This window comes from Protomyctophum parallelum (assembly GCF_964188405.1).
Source record: "Protomyctophum parallelum genome assembly, chromosome: 16".
Taxonomy (NCBI): Eukaryota; Metazoa; Chordata; class Actinopteri; order Myctophiformes; family Myctophidae; genus Protomyctophum; species Protomyctophum parallelum.
The window spans coordinates 43323543-43337533 of NC_139711.1; the positions used below are offsets into that span (position 1 = coordinate 43323543).

The 13991-nt window shown below is 42.7% G+C and overlaps 1 protein-coding gene across 3 annotated transcripts in view; it reads left to right on the forward strand.

The window, feature by feature from the left end:
- The first annotated feature begins 1635 nt into the window (after window positions 1-1635).
- Window positions 1636-13991, forward strand: part of b4galt1l (DP-Gal:betaGlcNAc beta 1,4- galactosyltransferase, polypeptide 1, like) — a 390521-nt gene continuing 378165 nt past the window's right edge. For all 3 annotated transcript variants that reach the window (XR_014570519.1, XR_014570520.1, XM_083786493.1), the window contains exons 1-2: window positions 1636-2606; window positions 11848-12083. Coding sequence is in view for 1 of the 3 variants with exons in the window: in XM_083786493.1 (XP_083642619.1) it covers window positions 2270-2606; window positions 11848-12083 (573 nt within the window). In the remaining 2 variants the exon portion in view is untranslated. The remainder of the gene's footprint in view (window positions 2607-11847; window positions 12084-13991) is intronic.

Here is a 13991-nt window from a genome sequence, read left to right on the forward strand (position 1 = left end):
GGAGGGGGGCAGTCGAAACACAGCCGAAAGCCGTACAACACAAATGTTGTGTCAAACCATGTGACTTCCATTGGAAATGCATTGGGGCAAGATGTATCACACCCTTTGTATACATCTAGCATGCATCAATGTTGTATGCTAGATCGAAAGGTGTGAGTCGGGCCTAAAAGGCCTCATTCACACCTTCGCAAACAGACTGATGTATGCTTGTTATACAAAGGGTGTGATACATCTTGCCCCATGCATTTCCATTGGAAATGGACTCCCACACACACACACACACACACACACACACACACACACACACACACACACACACACACACACACACACACACACACACACACACACACACACACACACACACACACACACACACACACACACACACACATATATTTCATATTCCATCCTGATTGCCTAACATTGGCTTTCAAAGTTTACAGGATTGGCCCGTTTTGAACAAAAAGCCTCAAATCATGAACGCAGCGTCACCTTGCTATTTACATGAAATATTTCACAGACGTCCCTACTAGGCTGAGGGATATATCCCACCCTTTTCACATTGGCCTGTTATAGCGCCACCAACAGGTGGATTTTTGCAAAACACTTTTTTGGAACAAAATGCCTCAAATCATCCCATTGCCATCAAAGGCATAATAAGAAATGGCACCCTTTTCACATTGGCTTATTATAGCGCCACCAGGAGGCCACGACCTGAACTGCCCTGGTGGAGACCTGTGCCCCAACTTAAGGGGCACTTTTTCTAGTTGTAAATTATGTTAAATTGTTTGAGAGAGAGAGAGAGAGAGAGAGAGAGAGAGAGAGAGAGAGAGAGAGAGAGAGAGAGAGAGAGTGTAATGAGTGAAGTTGAGACACATCAACAGACATTACAGAGAGAGAGAGAGGAAGAGGAAGAGGAAGAGGGGGAGGAGTGATAAATTTCACAACATTACAAAAGACAATTATAATTTATAATATACATTTGGGGAACTAATAATCTCTTAACTTGACCAGTTCAGCTTGTTTAAGGTAGATGGGAGTTTTAAAAATATACATTCACGAACCAGAACAGCTCCCGTGTGGTTTTAAAGTAAGTTATCCATTTTATATTGTATTACATTTTTGGACACATGGCTCAGTCTGTACCCCATGACATCCCCCCCACCCCCCTTCCCGGAAGAGCAGACAGCTGCGTCAGACGCTGATTGGTCAAAATGTCACACAGCTGGCGAAGCACAGCCGGAAGGTGGGACTCTCTAGTACACAATAAAATCATAGCTTTAAAATAAATATTTATAATATAACCCCCATAATCTGAGAACCCATCGTCAAAAGAAAAAGGGGAAAAAGAGCGCCCTCTTTTCCTTGAATCAACAATGTGTCTCAAATTCGAGAGACTAGTCTATAACACCCCCCACGTAATGTTTAAAGGTATTCTTATTGTGAAGTGTGTGAGCGGAAGTGCGGTGTGTACACTCCGTGCGTGTTGTTGACTCACACTTGGAACTAAGTTGGCCTGAAGCCAAACAGCCGCAGAGGACGAAGACAAGAGAACAACCAGAACAGGAGGAAACTTTCCTTCCTTCTTCTTTTTTTTTTTTTTTTTTTAACACAAACCTCTATAATTTTCCACAGCTCATGTCAGCATTTTTTGTTTTTGTTTTACATTAACAACAACCGTATATTAATAACGGCGAGGTTTCTTTAATGTGCCTTTTTTGTTAACCGTTAACTTTATCAGTTTAGTTTTTTTTTTTAACCGTTACATCTCCACTAGCCGTTGGTTCAGGACGGTTAACTTGCTGGTTGAGTTCCGTAGCAACGATTAGCTTTAACGTTAGCTTTAAAAGAAAAGAAGAAAAAAAAAAAAAACGACTTCTAAGAAGAAAAAACCCGAGAAACGAAGCAACTATAGCAACGGAAACAGAGACAACCACATCAATAAATAATATTAATAATAATAATCGGCGTTGCTGTTGGACTGGACTGGACTGGACTGGATGATGATGTGGACATTATGGACTCTGTCTTTTCGGGGGAGTTATTGAATATTAGTATCTGTTGTTGGGGGAAAACAACGATCGAAGCGACCCAAGTTCAGGAAGAGGAAAGTAACGGACGAATTAATACAAAACAATTAAACGTTTAATTTCACCATTCGAGCGGATGTTTTTGACATTTTAACTTCGTTTTCTATGGACACAATAATAAGACATTTATACGAGGTGATTTGAAGCATTTATTTTGGGGGGTCAACATCAACATCATGCCGGTGGGTGGTGGTGGTGGGGGAGACTTCAGTCTGCTCCACAGGACGTGTAAGCTGGTGGTGCTCCTCTGTTTCCTCCACATCTCAGTCACCCTGGTCTTCTACGTCAAGTCTCTGGACATCAGGTTCGCCTTCGTGCCCAACTCTGGGTCCCCGCACACGTCCAAGCCTCCCTCCTCCAACCATGGACCCCCTCAGAACCTCAGCACCACCAAAGACATTAAAACACCACCACCACAAAGTGTTCTTAGTTCGAGCCAAGGAGAAGAAGATACCAAAAAGGAGGTGAACACCATGCCTCTGGAGAAATGTCCTGACAACTCTCCTCTCCTGGGTGAGTTTTATTGCTGTACAACAGTCATATATATATATATATATATATATATATATATATATATATATATATATATATATATATATATATAGTGTACAGTACACAGTGTTCTCTATCTGTCTGTCTGTCTGTCTTACTGACTCTCAGGGCTGCCGACATTGGACTGTGTGAACACAACAAATTTCTTTTTTTGAGGGGTGTGGGGAGACTCCCCAAGCTGGGGGTCTCGACTTTTTGATTGATTTAAATATTTATTTAACAGTTTGCAGAATTACAGTACATTTCAAGCACAAACTCAATACAAAGACTGTTAACTGTGAGTGGACGACCCAATTAAGCATTACACTTGTTTACAACAGGGTCCACATTGTTCAATTCATCAAAACATTTAGAGACGTACAAATAGACACTTCTATATAGTTAAATAACAGAACAGGAATTAATCATAAAGGAAGCAAAAAGGGAAAAGAAACATATACAGTGAGGGGAAAAGGGGGGGGGGGGGGGGGGTTGGTGGGAGTTTGATACTTTTTTTTATAAATCAAGCTTGCTTCTGATCAAGAAAAGTTGCTTGATCATCATTGATTGAAAATCATTGATGGCGGGTATACAGTTTCAGCCAGTTTCAGCCATAACTTCAATAACCATTCATTATTGAAGTGTATGATTCAATTGCATGCACTGCCCAGGCCCCCCAAAGCAGGGTGGTCTGGGGGTCCCCAAATCGGGGGGTGTGGGGGTCTTCCCCCAGAAACGTTTTTTTAATATAGTACTGTAGATCAATGGTTTTCAACCTTTTTCATATCAAGGGTCCATTATTTATTCAGCATTTGAGCCACGGACCACCATTTGATGACATTAAAGCCTCTCAGACCCAGCAAAACGAAAGGATATTTTGTTTTCATTGACACACAATTCCTAGCTCTGGTCCATAGCTCTAATGCATTGCGGATTAGAGCTATGGACCAGAGCTACCGTCTGGCCCCGGGCTGACTACAGAGTAAAAAAAAAAAAAGTGTGGTTGAAGTTGTTTGGGGGGAGAGTATTGATTTGTTAAGTCAAAGCACACAGTCAAATCAATAACTCAATAACAAGAGTGCAGGTGTAAATGTAACCAAATGAACCAGTAAGGGTTCAAGTGGACAAATTAAATACACATGGTTCTTTCTTTCTTTCTTTCTTTCTTTTCTTTCTTTTCCCACTGAAAGTGTGATGTGTGTTTGAGGAAATAGAAGTACTGACTGACTATTTGTATGTATTAAATGGAAAGTGTTTTTCCATGCACTAGTGGCAGACAGTATTTATGTACATAATACATAATTGTTGGTCTGGTCTTGCCGGTCTTGCCACCATGTCTGGGTCACTAATCACTGTAGTGTACCAAGTGTAGTGTGATGGAAACAAACGACATGTAAATATGGCGGTGGCATTCTGATGTCATGCCAGTCTGATGATGTCTGGCCATAGAGTAAGACAAGGTTTTACGACAACTCCATTCACTTCATTACATGGGGCCAGTCCAAAGTCTACATAGACTTCTATTGGCGAATAGGGACGCTGATAATTATGGTTCCTGTTTCGCATTTGAGTAAAAAAAAGTTATTTTAACTAGAACTAAGATGAGAGAACATATTACTCCAGTTTTGGCATCACTGCACTGGCTTCCGGTTGTTTTTAGGATTGATTTTAAAATTATTTTACTTGTCTATAAAGCTCTCAATGGTCTCGCACCTTCCTACCTACATGACTGCCTGCCTAAATATGTCCCAAACCGCCCGCTAAGGTCTTCCACTGCTGGCCTGCTCGCTTTGCCTAAAAAAATGGCAACTAAAAAATACGGGGAAGCAGCTTTTTGCTTCTACGGGCCGTCGGCATGGAACAAGCTCCCTCTGTACCTTCGTCAGGCAGCCTCTGTAGACATTTTTAAAGCTCAGCTCAAGAAGACCCACTTCTACAACATTGCTTTTAATTGATCTTTTAGTTGTTGTTTTTTTTAGTTTTTGTTATTCATGTCCTCACTGTATTGCATTACTGTCGTTGCCTTGCTTTTCTTTTATTCTCCATTGTTCTGTAAAGCACTTTGAGCTGCATTTCATGTCATGAAAGGTGCTATACAAATAAAGTTTTATTATTATTATTATTATTAAATGGTGCGCTGTGACTGGCTAGTCGCTGTGATTGACAGCCTACACCTAAACCTAACCTTAACCTCAGTAAAACTATACCTAAACCTAAGCCTAACCCTAACCTTAACCTCAGTAAAACTATACCTAAACCTAACCCTAACCTCAGTAAAACTATACCTAAACCTAACCCTAACCTTAACCTCAGTAAAACTATACCTAAACCTAACCTCAGTAAACTATACCTAAACCTAACCTCAGTAAAACTAACGCAGTGGCTGGGGGGCGTTTCCAAGAACCCGAATCCGCAGAATAACCAAACAAATAGTGTCGTCTCCTGCCTTTATTTTCTTCTTTCTAATGATTTGATCGGCCCAAAATATTGTGTTCATTGTCATGATTTGTCACGATCCGAGTTGGCTTTGTCCGCGGCGTAACCGTCTTTAAATAAATACTTTAAGAAAATCCTATGGGAGAAATGCATCGCATTTCATTTCCTGGGCCACTCGTCGTTCTGAAAGGGGGAGGGACTGCGACGCTCTATACTCTATGGCTGTGGTCTGGTGGTGCTCAACCTGAAGACCTGTCTGTCTGTCTGTCTGTCTTCTTCCGCCAAACATTTGCAGTTCTGACTTGCGTTCAAAGTTGTAACAAAACGAAAAAAAGTGTACTTGAATTGTGACTCGCGCACGCACACACGCACGGTGCTGGTATAATCCGAAGCCAGATTCACACACTCACACAGGTTGCATGAGAGTAGGTCACCGTATGTGCTATGCAAACCTTTGCACAGATTTGATCTTTTGTTTTACAGCATTGGTGCACACAGAGGCTGTGTGACAGACATGATGTCAGGTGGTATGTTCAGATCACATGACGCACCATGCCGTGTATAATCCATACTCGGTTACATCTGATAATCAACACAGTGGCTCAGGAGGTAGAGCTTCCATTTAGGAAGAACTGTGAGGTTCCCTGTTCGATCCCTGTGGGCTCCCCCAGAGTCAGTGTCGAAGTGTCCTTGAGCAAGACACTGAACCCCTACTTGCTCCCGATGTGTAGGTTGGTGCCTTGCATGGTTTCCTCCACCGTCCATCATCGGTGTATGTATGAATGAGTGTGTGTGTGAATGGGTGGATGTAATGCACAATCTGCGTGTGAATGTAATGCAGAATCTATGTAAAGTAGATTACATGCACCAAGGCACTTATATAAATGCACCAAATACAAAACGAGGCGTTGTGAGTAGGGATGCACCAATCCGATACTCGTATCGGAGATCGGCGCCGATCCAGGCTAAAATTCTAGATCGGGTATCGGATCGGTGGCCGATCCATTATCCGATCCGATCCGATCCGACAATTATGTGTAATTACAGTATGAAAACAACTCTACCTCCTCTGTGACACAGCAGTGTAGTATTGACAGTATAACATGTGGAATGCAGCCAGGCTAGCCTGCGCACACATTAACCTGGTCTAATTGTTGCACAGTTATTTAATAAATAATTCAGTGCATTTATATCTGTGTTTGTTACATTTTGTTTTACAAAGTTGGGAAAGTAATGTTTAAGTCAAGCCTTGATGTTGCCTTACACAAAATAATGATTCCAGACTCCACACAGTGAGGCATACAGCTTAATAGGTTATTACGTTTCTTTTTGGGGGGTATCGGATCGGTACTCTGTATCGGCAGATACTGGACCCCCATCCCCATGTATCGAAATCTGTATCGAATGCCAAAAAGCCGGATCGGTGCATCCCTAGTTGTGAGCCCCTGTAGTAACTCTGTTAAATACTGCACACAACATTCTGGTGTAGCACCCGTCTATAGAGCGTCGCAGTACCGCCCCCTCGAGAGACCCGGAAAATAAATCCCTGTTCATTTTCCTCATAGACTTTTCAGAAAGTATTTATTTAAAGACGTTTACGGCCGCGGACAAAGCCAACTCTTGTCGTGACCAATCATGACAACAAACACAATTTTTCGGGCCAAACAAAGAATTCGAAAGTAGAAAAAAACTGCAGGTTACAACACTTTTGTTGTTGTTTTTCTTCTTTGTAATTATTTGTTTGGTCCAAAATATTGTGTGTGTTGTCATGATTTGTCACGACAAGAGTTCGCTTCGTACGACGCTTAAAAGGTCTTTAAATAAATACTTTTTGAAAAGCCTATGGAGAAAATCATTGGAGAATCATTTCCTGGGCCACTCGTCGTTCTGAAAGGGGGAGGGACTGCGACGCTCTATACTAGAGACTTCTGCAGGGTTGGCTTCAGGGTCCAGCATTCACTGCCGTACAGGAGAACAGACTGTACCGTTGCATTGGAGTCAGAAGCTGAGTTTGGCTTGACGGGGGAGGTTGGAGTTCCATACGCCGGCCATTCACTCCCAGTGAACAGTAATGATTCAGTATTTTGGCTATTAAAGCAGTTCTTCTCTCCCCCAGTAAACACACACGCAGTCTCAGATGGCTCCTTATCTTCCCTGTTTACGTTCCCTGCTATGGGAACCGCATTCAGACATAATCATAACTGTGGGGGCGGCAGTGGCTTAGGGATAGAGCGGTCGATGGGAACGGAAAGGTTCCCAGTTTGATCCCTGTGGGCTCCCCCAGAGTTAGTGTCCAAGTGTCCTTGAGCAAGACTCTTAATTGCTCCCGATGTGCAGGTTGTATGACAACTAACTTGTGCACATGCCCTATAGGCTGTAGGCCCCTCACAACTAACTGGTGCACATGCCCTAGGCTGTAGGCCCCTCACAACTAACTGGTGCACATGCCCTAGGCTGTAGGCCCCTCACAACTAACTGGTGCACATGCCCTAGGCTGTAGGCCCCTCACAACTAACTGTTGCACATGGCCTATAGGCTGTAGGCCCCTCACAACTAACTGGTGCACATGCCCTAGGCTGTAGGTCCCTCACAACTAACTGGTGCACATGCCATATAGGCTGCCAAAAAAAACAACAACTAATAGTTTAACATCTGTAGCGTAGCTCAGTGAGATGGTCTGTTCTAGTTGTTGATATTTCAGCATTTTGGTTAGAAAGGCTTCCTCCAGGCTGTAGTCAACCTCCAGAGGTAGTCGACCTCCAGAGTGAACACCTCCTCTATGGTTTTAATTTTCCACAAAGACATCAGGGCTGTTAGCTGAAACAAACACACTGTCATCACTGCACACACACACGCACACACGCACGCACGCACGTGGGGGGTGGTGGGGGGGCTTTAGACCGCCCCAGAGCGCTGAGTGAGAGACAGGGGAGGCTGGAAGTGACAAACCGGTCAGACTGGAACTTAACTGTAGTTCTGCCTGCTGCAACAACTGTTGTGACGTTTGGGGTTTTTATCTCTAAATAACAGGGGTCTTCATCAGGGAGTCTGGCACATGTGTCCCCATGTGTCTGTGGCAAAGCGTATAGGGGCCCTATTTCCGTCAGCGCTAAACCCCTTATCCCCGACCCCTTGCCTTTTTTTTTTACTATTTTGCAAAACATTTTTGAAGAGTTAAAATGGCCAGTCTACAAGCTCACAACGTGTCAATGTAGATTGGCTAGGTGATCTATTCAAAAATGTTTTTCAAAATAGCAAAAAATATATAATAAGGGTTAATACGTTTAGCGGTGACGGAAATGGAGCCCTAGGGGCCCTATTTTTGTCAGTTGCTAAACCCCTTATCCCTAAACTTCTTTGCCTTATTTGCTATTTTGGAAAACAGTTTAAACTAGAAAGATCGCAATTTTGAAAAATTGTCCGGAGATCATGTGGGCCGGTTTTTGTGAGATTTGGACAAAATCTGTAGGAGGAGGAGCAAAAAGTGTGTTTTGAAGAAAATTTTAATTTGCGTCATGACCCAAGGAATCCATGGAAAAGGAAATGTTGGTGTTTTAAGCATTATGTTGTACATTAGCTATTGAAAAATAGCAGATCTACAAGCTCATAGCGCGCTACGAGCTTGTAGATCAGCTATTTTTGGAAAAATCCTGAAAATGTGGCGCAAATCTTTGAATATATATTCTTTCACAGTGAATGTTTTTAACTCAAATCTTTGCTTCTGGGGGGGGGGGGGGGGTGTCCCTGGAACAACATATTTTCAGATGGGGGTCGGCGGGAAATTACATATAATCTTGGGGGTCCTTGACATGAAAGTTTTTGAGAACCACTGACATAGAAACATAGGGTTTTAACCCTGTGAGAACCACTGACATAGAAACATGGGTTTTTCAGAAAACTGTTTAGAAGACATTTTGTAGAATCGAGCCTAGGTCTAAATGTGTTCAGTTCAATTCGATACTAAATCAGAAGGCACACAACTCAAATGCAAACAACATTGGATTGCTGTTGATTTTTAGCTGTCTAGAATTAAATTCACAACCTCATTTCTAACCAACCACATATACTGTCTCATCATCTCGATAGTTCACGGGTAAGTTAATTATCAAATTAATATATTTGTTTAAAAATCTGCATAATTCCTTAATTTTTGGTTAAAAAAAAATATATATGTTGAACAAAATATAAATCTTTATAATGTTCATTAAATTATAAATAATGTATTTTCCGTGATAAAATAGACATGCCATTGCTACACAAACAATATAAGACCACCTCCCTTTCAGTTTTTTTTTTTTTTTTTAATATATCACCCCGTGCCTCTTGTTGTTCATTCATCTGGAATGTGTGTGTGTGTGTGCGAGCGTGCGACCGCGTGTGACTGTGACTGTGTGTGTAAACTGTAAACTTGGCAGTGACACAACTCCCAGAGGCTTTTTAGTAAACGTGGAAAGCAGGGACACGTCGGCCCTCTCTGGCCCGTCACTTTTCTTCATTTCAGTGATACGTATTATTCCAGGGAATCCAGACGGATGTCGCTTCCTGCATTTGAGTGTTTTTACATTAATAACACTTTGTGGTGTAACCGATCTTTTTGGCGTGTAGCCCATTTAAACACTAAGGCACTTAAAACACTAAGGCTGCTCCTTAAATGACTGCACGTGTTGTGAAATAGACTAGACTAATAAGAGCACTGTTTCCCCGAACAGAGGGTCAATACTAGTAAAATAATCTACAGTAGATCTGCTCTTTACAAATGGGCGAAATGTGTCATAGGACTGAAGTGGTTCATGTATGTTTTGTAATAATACTCTAACTAAAGTAACTAGTAGCTAAAGTTTTCAAACACACGCGGTAGTGGAGTAAAAAGTACAATATTTGCCCCTGAGATGTAGTGGAGTAGAAGTAAAAAGTATTGCCTCAAAATGGTGCTTAACCCATTCTGACCGGGCACCCATTTTGGTGTCAGCATCATGTTATGCTTTAGCTATTTAAAAATAGCAGATCTACAAGCTCATATCGCGCCACCGAGTGGCGCGATACGAGCTTGTAGGTCTGCTATTTTTTGAAAAATCGAAGAGCGACTGACATTTTTAGAATCTGATCTCAGGTCAGAATGGGTTCATCAGACCAGTGTGTGTCCGGCGGAAACCTGGTATGAATCTGATCTCAGGTCAGAATGGGTTAAGTTCAGTACCTAATTAAGTATAATGTACTTTGTTACTTTTCACCACTTTCCAAATCTCTCTCTGACCTGAAGGACTTTCACCTCTGGTCCCGACCCTGTTCCACATGCAGCTGTTTGCTTGTTTCGAATGAATGAATTTATCTTTGTTTTCGTGTCTTCCCCTTACGGGATTATAAGACACCAAAAACATAAATAAACAATATCAAATTTACTTTCCCACACAGAAACTACACAACATATCACTGTATGTATAATTACGATATACTGTACACACACACACACAACATAGCTATAATTAAAGGCATTTGAAATGAAACAAAAGTTACTTAACATGATTCAGGATTTCAATTCAAATAATAGCAAAAAGAGCTGATCTAAAAGATTGGCTATATTTGTGGAGAGTGACACCTGTCCTGCACACAACCAAACATAACATGACTTGCCTTTTAGTTCTACTGGATCTCTTCTCCACTAGTCTCTCCCTCCCTATGACATTTTAGTCTAGTTTGTATTGGTTTGCTGAAATTGTCAGTCTATTTAGTCATAGTTTTAGTCATAGCGTAGTTTTATTAAGGGACCAAGAAGTCACGAAGTGACTTTGGTCACTTATTGTTTTTTTGTTTTTTTCTTCTTCTTCTTGTTCTTCTTCTTCTTCTTCCGCCAAAAATTGCAGTTCTGACTGAACGGTGCAGTCAGTTTTCGTCGCGAAACGCGGTAATCTGGTAGAGGGCCATGCCAAACGGTGACTATGCGAAGTCCATGACGATTGGCCAAATGGTAGCACTCAATTGAAAATGCAAACTTTGAACGTGAATATCTCATGAACCGTTTGACCGCAATGACACTTTGATACACATATGTATCTCCTCATGTAACAACTGATCAAAATGGACAAAAACGACTACACGTGGACCTATACGGACAAATAATCGTAGTACATTTCTTTTAAGTAAAAAAATGAAGTTCTTTTGCGGCAATGCAAATTGCTGGTTTGTCCCTAATGCATACATGCAGCGTCATATGCTTTTGCAACTGTACAGTATGGTAGAGGGTCATGCCAAATAGCACTGAAAGCATACAAAGAGAAGTTTGTACGTGAAAACACACTGTAGTAATGGATAAAGACCAGGACAGTTGTTACCAAAAATACTGAATGATGTTACTGTTTAAAATAACTGACTGTGTCTGCGTATCTCAGTCAGTAGAGCTCTCACCTTTGGACCACAGGGTCGCTGGTTCAAATCCAGGTAGCGACAACTCGGCCTGTGATTCTTATTTGTGCATATTGTTCTTATTGCGTATTGTCTTCTTTCTTGGTCCTGCCTTATCGCTGCTTGCAGCTATATTTTAGCTTGTTATTCAGTTTCCGTAACTGTAGAAAGATGGTTGACGAACATTTTTTAATACTGTTCCCGTCTCTCTCCCTCTCTCCCTCTCCCCCACCCTCTCTCCCTCTCTCTCTCCCCCTCTCTCTCCCCCTCTCTCTCTCCCCCACCCTCTCTCCCCCTCTCTCTCTCCCCCTCCCTCTCTCTCCCCCTCTCTCCCTCTCCCTCTCTCTCTCTCTCCCGTGACGGTGGTGCGTATGATGTCGCGTCCCAGTGGGTCCCCTGCGGGTGGAGTTCGGCTTCACGCTGACGCTGGAGCAGATGGCGCGGGACAACCCGCGCGTGGAGTCGGGGGGCCGCTACCGCCCCGCCGACTGCCTGTCCCGCCACAAGGTGGCGCTGATCATCCCCTTCAGGAACCGAGAGGAGCACCTGAAGTACTGGCTCTACTACCTGCACCCAATACTGCTGAGACAGCAGCTGGACTACGGGGTCTACGTTATTAACCAGGTATACCCTAAACCCTACCCTAGTACCCTAGCCTTAAACCTAAACCCTCTACACCGGGGGTTCCCAAACTGTGGTGCACACCCTCTAGGGCAGGGATTTTCAACTGATGGACCACCACCCTGACTGAGAATCAACATGGGGAGTCGGGGACCACTGTTGTGTTGTGTTCCCCTTAACAGCCATTATGTATTATTACATTGGTTATATGGGCACATTTCCTAATAATGGTGACTCAACCAGTCAATCCCGTACAGTGTGTACGTGGGCGTACACTTTCCCGTACAAGTCAACTGAGGAAGTTCTTGACATCCAACTTTCCAGTAAATGACATTGACGTGTCAGTTACAGTCCAAGGTTCAAGGTTAGCTTTATTGTCCCTTGCGGGAAATTGGTTTGCAGCCAGATCATAATAAAAAATACGAGCGTATACTACTCGCCGCTCGGCACCTGCCCAAGTTTGGGTTGGTTGACTACGGTTAAGCGGTTGAAAATGGATGGATGGATACATTATGTTCTAGATTTGGTTTTTACACACCATTATAATGTTTTAAGCTTGATCCCTAAGGCCACATTACTGAATGTCAAGTCTCCAGGATTTCTTCAGAACATGTATGACAGCCCAACTAATGTTGTACTATAGTACTAGGGATGGAGCTCGAAACACGATACCTGAAATATACCCGATAACAATCTTATTGAGTACCAAGGTATCAATAAGCTTTAGGCTTATCGAGCCTGTTATGGAGCATAGCGGCCCATGACGTTACGTCATGTTTAACCCATTTAGATCTGAGGACGATTCTACATCCTAAAGTCTTTCTTTTTCTGTGTCAGTGGTTCTCAAACATCTTCATGTCAAGGACGCCAGAAATCTTATGAAATTGCCTGCCGACCCCCATCTGAAAATATGTTGTTCCAGGGACCCCCCCCCCCCCCCCCCCCCCCCCCCCCCCAGAAGCAAAGATTTGACTTAAAAATGTTTACTCTGAAAGAATATATATTTGCGGCTTTTGCGCCACATTTTCACGATTTTTCAAAAATAGCAGACCTACCGTACAAGTTCATAGCACGGCACTCGTTGCCGCGCTACGAGCTTGTAGATCTGCTATTTTTCCATAGCTAAAGTATAACATAATGCTTGAATGGGTTTAAACAATCTAGACAAGAGGCGATCAAGAAAATCTAATCACCCACGCTGGCACAAACATGTCAATCTAAAAGTATATTGATACTTGCCAACCAGCCAGTGCTGCCCGGGGTAACACTATCACACTCGGGACGGTACACACATTAACCAGTTAAAGGGACACTTCACCCTTTTTGCAAAAAAATATATGTTAACTAGAAAAAGTGCCCTTCTGGGCACAGGTCTCCACCAGGAGGATAGGAATATTTAGGAGTAATATAAACATGTTTTTTGTTTGTTTGTTCCAATCTTTGCCAATCAGGATGGAATATGGGAAATGGTGCAGATCCGTGTTGATGGCACGCATGCACAATCCACCTGTTGGTGGCGCTATAACAGGGCAATGTGAAATGGGTGGGCTATATTCCTCAGCCTAGTAGGAAAGTGCGTGAAAGATTTCACGTGAAATTGCACGCTGCGTTCATGATTTGAGGTTTTTTGTTCAAAACAGGCCAATCCTGCAAAATTTGAAAGCCAATGTTAAGCCAATTAGGATGGAATATGAAATATCAGACACATCCGTCTTGAGCACATGACTATGGAGATACTGTGTAACGATTTGCGGGATTTTTGGACAAAATCTGTAGGTGTACTGTGCAAAAACTTGTTTTGCACAAAGAGGCCTCCTGGTGGCGCTATAACAGGCCGTTCTGGAAATTTTGGGGCAGAGGTTCATCGTTGGCATCCAGGGAGTGTGTGTGCAAAATGTGGCATCGACCGGG